The sequence below is a fragment of the Pantherophis guttatus genome, chromosome 1 (assembly GCF_059756535.1).
Source record: "Pantherophis guttatus breed Tessera chromosome 1, ASM5975653v1, whole genome shotgun sequence".
Lineage (NCBI taxonomy): Eukaryota > Metazoa > Chordata > Lepidosauria > Squamata > Colubridae > Pantherophis > Pantherophis guttatus.
The window spans coordinates 228,846,409-228,857,466 of record NC_142063.1 but is presented as its reverse complement, the minus strand read 5'-3'; the positions used below and the strand labels follow the sequence as shown (position 1 = coordinate 228,857,466).

The window sequence follows — 11,058 nt, the reverse complement described above, 5'->3', positions numbered from 1 at the left end:
TTTATGGTTTCAGTATCACTTAACAGTTTCAGAAATGATTGACTCTATTGATAGAGAAAAAAAATATTTTACTTAAAAAGTAGTTATTAAAGCTGCCTGTTGTGTGGCACACAAAGAATAAAAATATGCACGCCTCAAAATATCATGAACCACAGTTAAAATAGGCTGCTCAGACTAATACCTAAATTATTTTTTAAAATATTAGAATAAACTTTACTATTTAAAAACCACGTGAAAGGCACTAGAAAAACAAAATAGGTTATTTGGGTTTAAAGAGCAATACACTCTTCAAAATGTTAAAACGAACTAAAATTTGACATATATACACACACAAATGTAGATTTTAAGGATAAGAATAGAAATCTTGGTGTGCTGCAATTCATGAACGTTTTTAAGCAATCTTTGAGTTTGGCCTGTTTCTTGCACAAAGTTACATAATAGCTTTAAGAGTTGATGATGGAAAGTCATATTGCCAAAATTTCTCAGGAAGGAAACCAAGAGAAAAAACTTACATTTATCTCAATCACCTAATAAAACTCTGAACAAATGATTTTTCTAATAAATATAATTACCAAACACAGGCAAATAAAAATAAAAGCAATATGAATTGAACATATTTCCCCCAAAATATATAAATGTTTTGTTTTTCTGATCAATTCAAGTATTATACTTTTACTTTTATGTAAAATGCTAAATAATTTATCATTTATATTTCACTCAGTGAAAAGTCAAAATATACACAAAGCATCATATTATATATAATCTCGGCTACTCTATATATTTCCAAAATGTGACATTTTACAGAATCTTGCCAAAATATAGCACTTATAGTTATTCTCATAGCAAAGTCTAAATAAAATAAATTTTAAATTAAAAAAAATTGAAAATCTGAATTAAATTGGGGATCACTAGAAAAGTTTAAATAAAACAAGATTAAAATCTCAAAACAAAATCCTGCCAGACATCGTAGCTATCCGGCAGTCCATCTTGCAATACTGAAACATAGATGTCCTTTTGCGTCATCAAAACAGGACAATGATGCAACTTCAGAACAAATTTAGAACAAATTATATCACTATCTACTCTACTACAGCTGCAGCTGCCAACAAATTGCCCAGTATGGTTCTCAGCTACTATAAGTTGTTTACATGAGATATAAAAGATTTCTCACCAACAAGGAACTACACTTCGACTAATCCTTACTATTTCTACCTAGGCACTTTCCTTTTTTCAAAAAAATAGCTTTCATATAGATAAATCTATTCGTGAAAGAGCTAAAAAGTCCAGTTAATTTGTTAAAATAGGAATTAAGCCAGGAGACAGTCGTCGGTTTCATTAGTCCTAGATGCCAATGCTATTCATTATCTAATGCTACTAAATATCTCTGCCAAACAGTTTTATTTCACTTTATACAATCATTTTCTCCTCAAGATAAATGAAATGGGAATCTGCTTCAATCCCTGAATTTTTCAGGTAAAGGTTGTGTGTACCTTTAGGTACCTTTTCAGGTAAAGGTTGTGTGTGCCAACTAGCCTATCTTATATCAATATATATAAGATAAGTGGGATTGCTGATGTTTGACTGCTCTTCTCCTTCCCCGTACAACAAAAACAAGGAGTCCAACAAATATCGCTGATCAAGATGTAAGATGATAGATACTTCTTTCCAAACTATAGCTACTTGCAGAAATTCTCTGTCGAGTCTGTCAGAATTTTACCCGAGCTAAAGCCCTGATTGTCTTACAATAAACCTTGAAAATTCATTACATTTGTACAATCTTCTATAATCTTGTGTTCTCTAGGTGTATAGTACTGAACAATACTCTATTGTCTACAAAAAGCAGGACACTTGCATGTTGGCTAGAGGCCACAAAACATCCTGAGGAAGAATTTGTAGATGATAAGAAAAATGGTCTTGGTAGAAATATGCAAGAACCATAACTTAAGGAAAGGGGGCTGAAACATTTTTTTAAAAAAGTTCTGGAAAACAAGATATTTAACAGTGGATTAAGCAGACACCTCCCTGATTTGGTGGGGGTGGGGGGGAAGGGAAAATAGAGCTGAACCAGACCCAAAGATTCTGTTGCTGTAACTAACTTCAACAAAAACTGCTTCTATTTTTTTAAATCCCTTTTAAAAAAATTTATAAAGTTATATAAAAAACAAAGTGAGATTACTTCCAGTCTTCTTGTGCCACTGATTTCCTGGTCTAGTCTACCAAATGGGGCTGACAGGACTATAGACTATAGATACTGTGATTGGATTTGCACAGTATTATAATTGTTATAATCATCCTGTAGTAGAGCTGACTTGCAAATGTATATTTTAACTAGGACAAGTTATTACCAGCAATCCTGCTGAAAACTAAATTAGCTTCTAATAATCAAACTCTTTTTCACATATGCAAGGAAAACCCTACAAGCAGTTCCTTATAGGAAGGAAAATCCCAAAAAAAACATGCTTACAACTTGCTTCTATAATGTGAGTATATAACTTAAGCCATAGTTTACTTAGGTGCTGTCTGCATTTACAACATTTTCCCCTGAGTAACAACTAATGGGAGAGAGACTCAGAAGTTAAGAATGCTAGATCTTCTCTGCAATACCTAGACTAGAGCATTGCTAGACTTACGAGTTTTCTGTATCACTTTGCTACTGCCTTTTAGTTGTTCCAAATTTGCAGCCCGAATAGGGTAATATTACTCAAAAGTCTTTTAGGTCATTCAGAAATGTAGACACCATTAAAAAAAGCCTTGCAGATCTTACCATATTGCATTATGGTGACAGAAGCAAGGAAAATGCCAGTCACTACTTAGATTTTTTAACCAAACTTTAAGAAAAACTTCAAAATTCCACCATATTATAAACTATATTTGTCATTGAATAGATGGAACTGCAAAATCCAGCAAAAGAAAACTAAATATGGCTTCTGTGTTAAAGGTAAAAGTAAGAAACTCATTAAAAAAACAACTCATAAATTAAAAAACCATTAAGAAGTCAACAGGCCATCATGATACACATTTTGCTAAAGAAAAATACAGTAAAAGTATAAACATATGGAATGAACTCAAGAAAACAACATCTCAGTTGTTTAATCTGGACATGGTTCCACTGAGATGCTCTGTAAAATATACATAGACAGAAATTCACCAATAGTTTAAAACTTAAATTTCAAAATTTGATAGGGGGATGGGGGGAAGAAGTGAGGAAAAGATAACTGAGGAATTTAAATGTATCCAAAATATGTGTTCATTTCCCAGTTGTTCGGGATTGACTTTGAGAAACTTTGTAATAGCAATCTTCTGGATTGCATCTTCCTGCAGGGCCAGGTAGTCCCTGTACACCTGGTTCTCCTGGAGCTCCATGTGGGCCTTGTATACCAATAACTAAACAAACAAACAAGAAACTGCAATTAGCCTTGCTAATTTTAGTCAGGGATCCAGCAGTATTATCAAGAATAGGAGGAATTGTATTTACCTGAAGGACCAGGTGGGCCCGGATCACCTGGCAGGCCAATTCCAGGCTCACCTCTTTCACCTTTTTGTCCTCTGTAGCCTAGAGAAGATAAATACAAACGGAATAAGAGTGCCCTGAAATGACACTGTTAAAGTTTTGTTAGACTCTTTCCTCAAAGAACATTTTAATTTATTTTCCTATGCAGGAAATTTAAGCAATATTGTACATACTTCCTATACATAGAAAATTCCCAATGGAGAAGAGCAGAGGTTGATATAAAAGGTGCTGGCTAGGTATATTTAACCATTTACTGGCATTAATTTTGCCTAATTTGGACTAAAGTGGATTTGAAGACAGGAAGGTGTAGTGAAAGGGAAAACAATGGATTCTTTTTGTTAGTACTTGAAAATAAGTTTAATGGGGAATTGGCAGAGAAGTGAACAACTTTGTGGTAAGTTTAGGATATCATTAAAAGTGCTGAGCACAGGGCGTATTACGATATGACTTGCAACCTGAGATTTCAGCAGCAATGAACTGCCAAAACAAGTACAGGGTAAAATATAGCTTTTGTTTAAACACAGGAAATTTAGGTTCAAGTATCTGTGCTTGGTTTACCAAGGAACGGATAATTACAGAATGATGTAACCATTGCATGCTTTATATGTGAAGGTTGCTGAAAAATTCAAGGTTATTCGGGTATTGTATTGAGTTTGTTCACATACTGCATTAAGTTCACAATATACCATAAAAACATGATGGCTTAGCACAATATAAGAACCTAACCACAGCATGGGCATGGGGATCTGAATTTAAGTTTGCACTAGTATAGAGACTACCTATATCAGCTTTCCTTGATCAGCCACCTTTCTGACATAATTTATGTCCACACTGGGTGAAAATTCTGGGAGTGACAATCCCAGCACATCTGGACTGTGCTAAATTGGAAAAGGCTGCTCTACATGATCAGTGGACTATATGGAAAATAGTGATACATGTGGAAATTATTAAAAATAAGAACAGGCGGGGAAGCCACTTCTTTGAGATATAAATAGCATTTTTTTTCCTTGGGAATATTAGAATTCCATTTTGATAGACATGGAGAACGTTCATAAAGATCCAGTAGGCCTGGGTGGATCTGTGGCCTTCAAAATAGTTGTTTCTGAGGAAAACAAAAAGGCCCTCCTGCTGGTTCCCTAAGACTGAAGTCCAGTTTTGAAGTTATATGAATAGATTTCCCCTTATGAAGTTGTATAAGCAATTCTGGAAAAAAAAAGTTTCAGATGTCTTCAGTGAAATCAAGAGAAAGCTTATAGACAATTGTGCATCTTTATATTCATCCATGTTATAAAACTCTAATCAGATATTTGAAAGAGCTATAATTTGAGACACAAAGTGGTTTTGTGAAAAAGCAGGACGTTAAAACAAATTCCATCTTCTACTGCCAGAAAATGGGAAGGCTAATCAATGGTTCTGAAAAACTGTCAGGCATCAAAGGCATCCTCTTCTTGATGGGCAAAAGGTTTAAGGGACATTAAGGGAATTAAAGGATGAAGATAGATACAGCAGATAGCTGAGAGAAACCAATTTTGAATTGCTTATTTCCAAATGCAGGGTCAGTTCACATTGTTCAGTCACACAATTTTAGATTGTCACAACAATACTAAAAAGGAAATATATTGAAATAAATGATAACATGGGTCAGAAATACATATTTGAATGCATAAGCTGTGGATTTGAAAATGCTGAGGTCTGTTTTTACTACTTCTGATTCCTGATTCTGTTTCTGACACTGAAAAAGGTTCAAACTGAAAATTACTTTGAATATAAAGTGTGTGTGTGTGTGTGTGTGTGTGTGTACCCCAAAGGGCTTAATTTAGGAGTGATTTAACTCTTTCTTCACTGTTGTTCAAAGTGATGATCCTGATCAAACAGCATGACCACAATTTGAAAGGAGACAAAGATGTAAGTCTCCTTCCAACACATTTCTCTGCTTGCTTCTGAATAAGGAAAACAAATGTCTTTAGCAATACATTCAGAAAACACAGTTTGACTCTAATCGGGAAGCAGCATCCATGTAGGTACAATAGCATGCTGGATACTGACCAATAGAAGCCAGCTGACCCACTTACTCTTCGGCAGAACAGCCATGGTTTACTTTATCAGTTGATTGAGTAAACAACATATATTTGAATTCATAATCATGCAAAGACATAAATCATGATTCACAAAAGATATAGTTCACATATTTGCTAAACCAAAACTAAAGAAGCCATATCATGGCTTAGAGGTGCTAGGTGAATCCAGCCTGTGGCTCAAGAAAATGAAGAATTGCATCAAAAACCCGTAGCTGAATGTTTTCTCAGCAAAGTGAATGCATGCATGCATGCCAGTGCTAACATGGGATTAATATTCTAGTGTTGTCAGATGAAGGAAATTAGAACAATACAATTATGGTTAAATGTGATTTCAGTTACTGTTACCTCAACAGAACAAACATGTCAGCAAGCATGCACACTGTTTAGAAAATGACATATATTAAAAAACAAACGGACAGTGAAATGTAATATCTTCATAAATTAAAAAGTAATAAGAATCGTTATCTTCATTTATTATCTGGGAAACTAGTTTCCTGTTGAATAGAACTCCTAATGTCCTCCAATTACCATGATTAATTTAATAAACACTTTAATCGGAAAGGTACACAATTTATTTTAATCACTACACTTTCTAGCAAGAGCATCTGTTACGTTTGTTGTTTGTTATATTACCTTCCTTTATTTTACAATAAAAAACATTGCTTCAAACTAACCCTACTGAGCTGTAAGAGGCATCTTCAGGGAGGATGAAAAAAAGTCTAGATTTTGGCTATGGTCTTGTGATTGAAATTCTGCTTTGCTTTTTTTACAAAGGTGAGGTTTTGATTGTGCAGCCATATCTGCCATCTTGATTATTTGGCCACTCTTCTGCCCATGGGCACACCTGGTGCTATACATTTAAAAAGTTTTTTTTCCCCTTAGATATCCTCATAGGTATCCATTACTTGGATATCTACCTTATATGTGTCATGGCTAAATAAAACAAATAAATAAAACAATAATGTGGAACCATAGGTAAACAAGAAATAAGGCAACCCAAAACATCTCCTGACATGACTATAAAAGTCAATTCACAATTTATGACTATGAACTCTAAAAAACAATGATCAGTCACATCCAAATTACATAAAATAGTTTTACATTGTTGAGCAATAACAAAACATTTATGAAACATTTCATCAACAATTTTTAAATTTTAGCTTTATTTTACAGTGTCAAAACAGTAAGAAAAACACTTAAATATTGTAAAAGAATCCAAATATTCAAGAGCAATCCAAAACAAATATCTGTCATTAACACAGCAGTTTTAAATATGAGGTATATTTTAGTAATTATTAAACTTTCAGAGTTTAACTTCATAGTCTACCTGAGTGACATTTCAAATTTACTGTGAAAACTATGGTGTTATTATAAGGTTTTATTACTTATTATAAGGTGAAAAAGGTATAACTCTAAAATTCTCACAATTAATCTATGATGAAACATAGATAAGTTATTTCGGCATATATTTGGCTTGTTAATTATGATTTATTATAAAGATACAGTGGTAATACTGCAGTAATCAACCACATTGTTAGCCCTGGTAGCATTTGGGAAGTTTAGAGGATAATGTAAAACCTGTTTAGATGAGCAGTACTTCTTTGGATGAGTAGAAGTCCAAGAAGAGACAAACATAGGCAGGAATACTTGAAAAAAAGGAATGTTGACAACAAGACATTGTATCTTTCTCCAATCAATGAATTTTAGGCTGCACATCTGAGGCTTCAGTCCTACTGATAACAAAAGTCCTGCTTCTTTGTAAGATCAGAATCTAGGCTTTCCATTTAGAAGACTTAAAAGGTGCAGAGTTCCTTATTCACCTATAGGTGGGTCAGCAATCTTTCCAGATGCCAGCACTGTGGCACAACTTTGAGTGATGTTGGAGATAAAAGATTTTCCAAGCTTTGTCTATCTTTGCAAGATTCTGGACATTAAAATATTATATTTTGGGATGAGTTAGTACATCTAGGGCTGCAGAGGTTATGGTGCCTATATACTGTACTATGAACCTCTTAACTAGATAAGAAACATTAAAATTTCTAGAAATTTCTAGAAGACCTTCTAATGCTAGGTGTAGGAATTAAAAAGGTCATTAAAAAGACACTTCTCTCTTTGATGTATGCCTGTCCTTTCCTTCTAAATAGAAAAGTTGGCATGTTTTGTCTTTCACTCAAAATCTGCCTTAGCATATATAACATTTTTTTGTGTATATTTTTATTGAATTGGAAACCTGTAGTACATTATAGTTCTCCACACTTGAGAAAATATTCCTCTTGCCCTCCAGTCTGATGACAGGACAATAGATTAAAACTATGAAATCATTTCTGGGTTATTTATCACTGAACAGGCTATGCTTCTACAGTCCATTGCTCTGCCTTCTACTTAACTTAATAATCGGACAAGATCAAGGTACTTTCTACTGAGAAAATTTCATGTTTGTGATTCAGGTTTCAGAATATCTTTTGAAGAATTTTTCTTTATCTTACAAATGTGGAGATCTTTGAGGAATATTATATATCATATCAATGCATGAAACTAGTTAAGAACAAGGTTGTTAAAAAAAAAAGTCAGCCACTGAGACATGTTTTAGAAATCCATTCAGTTATCTTCTGCATTGAAAAAAACTTCTGTAGTAATTTTACCCATTATTTTCATTTCAACAAAAGCACATATAAAGTGTCTATGGGTAATCCTCTGTGACAAATGCAATTGGCTATGGAATTTCCATTGCTAAGGAGTGCAGTAAAGTGTGATGCCACATGATAGTGTTGCCTAGCAATAGCAATTCTGGTATTCCTGGTTGACACCAATAAGCAAATTACTGTGAGTTGTTAAGCGAGGATCTGGTCGCCATTTGCGACCTTCCCCATTCACTTTGCTTGCCAGAAGCCAGCAAAGAAGGTTGCAAATGGCTGACTTTGGGATACTTTGATGGATGGAACTTCAAGGACTGGCTGTAAGTACCACACATTCAGCATTGTTGGAAGTCTGAATGGTCACTGAATGAGTGGCTGTTAAATAAGGACCACTTGGACTTGTGAGGAAAATTCTTTATATTTTCTCTACTTGCTCAGTTATATAAAAAACAGGGTCGATGCAATTACAGACTGCCACATGGTTATTATTTTTTTCCAAACAATTCAGGAATTTCAGCTTTAAAATTTATACTTCTTAACTAGACTATTATTTAGTTTTGCAAAACACTTTTTATTCAATGTCTCACTTAATAACTGAAGTTGTTCCTTTAATGTATCTTAGTGGTTGGTGGCTTGTGTATTGTGGGATAGAGATATCCTGCTTGAATACTGAAGCTAATAAGCAAGAAAATGTTGGGCATACTACAATTTCTGTTTTGGGAAATTAATATTTCCCAATTCTTTCTAGCCTTACCTTCCATACTGACTCCATTGCTCAAATGGTATAACTGAAAATAAGCAATACAACTATAATCCCAAGTGATTTAATCTATTATTCTCATCACATGAGGGAATTCATTCATTCATTTCATTCATTCTTTCTTTCTTTCTTTCTCTTTCTTTCTTTTTTTCTTTCTTTCTTTCATTCATTCATTCATTCATTCATTCATTCATTCATTCATTCAGTTTCTATACCTCTCGTCTTACCTAAAAGACTCTTATTAAGAGATGCCCTGAAACATTCTATTGCTCAGCAAATTAGTGACCAAAACTGTTTTATTACTAATTTTAACCTTAAACCAATTGAGGCTTAAGACTTTCCTGTACAATTCAGTGACACTGATCACTGAGACTGATCACTCCCATCCCTGAGACAGAAACAAAGTCATTCTAATGTGAAATTTACCCCATTTGCAGATCCAGTTTCTGCCTCTATTTTGCATACTCTGAGTCACCACCAAATGGTGCTGTTTCAATTGTACGAAATTAGCAACCAGTCACTTCCTTGGCTTTCCTGCCCTCCATCTTAAGCACATCACTAGCTGGTGGGAAAAGCATCCATCAATCATGCCACTGTTGCAGGAACAGGAAGGGTGACTTCAGGATTCTTTCTATCTTCTCTAGCTTCTTCCTGAGATTTTTCTCCAACTCCCCATTGTACTCTAACAAACCAAAAAGTCATGCATGCTGAGCTGCAAATACCACTTAGACTCAAGATTTCTCCCCCTTCCTTTTCCTTACACAGATAGTTCTCAACTTATAACCGTTTGTTTATCCCAAAGGATAAACAAAGGAAGGCGTTTAGTTTTACATCCAAGAAGCTTCTTCAATTCTGAGTTAGAACTGAAGAAGCTTCTTGGATGACAAGCGAAACGTCTTCAAGAAAAAACAAAGTCCAGTTGCCTTTTGAAAAAAGCACCTTTTGGACAACTATGACCAGGATGACTGAGAATCCCCATCAACATTTAACTATTTGGTTAGGGACTGTTCAAAGTTACAGTGGCATTGAAAAAAGTGAGTTATGACTGATTCTCATGCTCAAGACCATTGTAGAATTCTCATGGTCATGTGATCAAAATTTGGATGCTTGGCAACCAGCATATATTTATAAAGGTTGCCTTGTCCTGAGGTCATGTGATCACCATTTGCCAACTTTCCAGCCAGCCTCTGAAAAGCAAAGTCAATGGAGGAAGCGGGATTCTCTTAACGACAGTGATCTACTTAACAACTTCAGTGATTTGCTTAACAGCCATGGCAAAAAAAGGTCATAAAATCAGGCACAACTCACTTAATAATCACCTTGCTTATCAAGAGAAATTCTGATCCCAATTGTGGTTGTTAAGTTGCAGACTACCTGTATAGACAATATATGTGCAAAAAATGTTCCATATTCTGTTGAGAGGCTATTGGAAAACACTATTATACTCATTCAGCCTTGTGAAAAGAGTTGAAGCAATTTCAAAATTGCCAGCCTACTGCTACTGCAAATTTCTGATTGGCCAGAATTGGAATTTACTGGCTTCCAATCACTTTCAATATTATGTGGAAAATCTAAAAAATGACAACCTCATCTCCCATGTTATGAACTACGGGAAGATGTGTCGAACTCTTTGTAACCATCTGGAATTTGGCAGCTCAAATTGGGTAGTCCTACAGTCGTAACCTTGAGTATCCAAAATGGGAGAGGTGAGCGGAGAAAAATTAGTTGGAAGCTACAGAACATCTCATGAGGTAGTGGAGGATGGATAGCGGGATTAGCGAGTAATAATCTGGTAAATTGGTGCTTTGTAAGAGGTTGTGTGACCTGCAACTACCATCCGGTGAATGGGAATGCCCCTCAGCAGCCATTTTGGAATAGTGTCCATTTAAATGCTCAATATTCCCAATATGCCATTTAGCCCCAAAGGCTGAGGACCCTTGTAGAAGAGTGAATGCAGTATTATGCATTTAAAGAAAGGAACATTGATGGTAGATGTATTTCTCTGAGAAGCAGATCTTACAAGCCAGATCTTTTTGGAAGTAAACGAGCCTGACTTAACTGAATTTTCAACTG

The 11,058-nt window shown here is 34.8% G+C and overlaps 1 protein-coding gene across 3 annotated transcripts in view; it reads right to left on the bottom strand.

Annotated features, from left to right (window-relative positions):
• COL19A1 (collagen type XIX alpha 1 chain) overlaps positions 1–11,058 on the bottom strand; it is a 174,669-nt gene continuing 163,611 nt past the window's right edge. For all 3 annotated transcript variants that reach the window (XM_034431974.2, XM_087882485.1, XM_087882486.1), the window contains 2 exons: positions 3,476–3,553; positions 1–3,384 (listed from right to left, as the gene is read on the bottom strand). In XM_034431974.2, the coding sequence (XP_034287865.2) occupies positions 3,248–3,384; positions 3,476–3,553 (215 nt within the window). In that variant the 3' untranslated portion in view covers positions 1–3,247. The remainder of the gene's footprint in view (positions 3,385–3,475; positions 3,554–11,058) is intronic.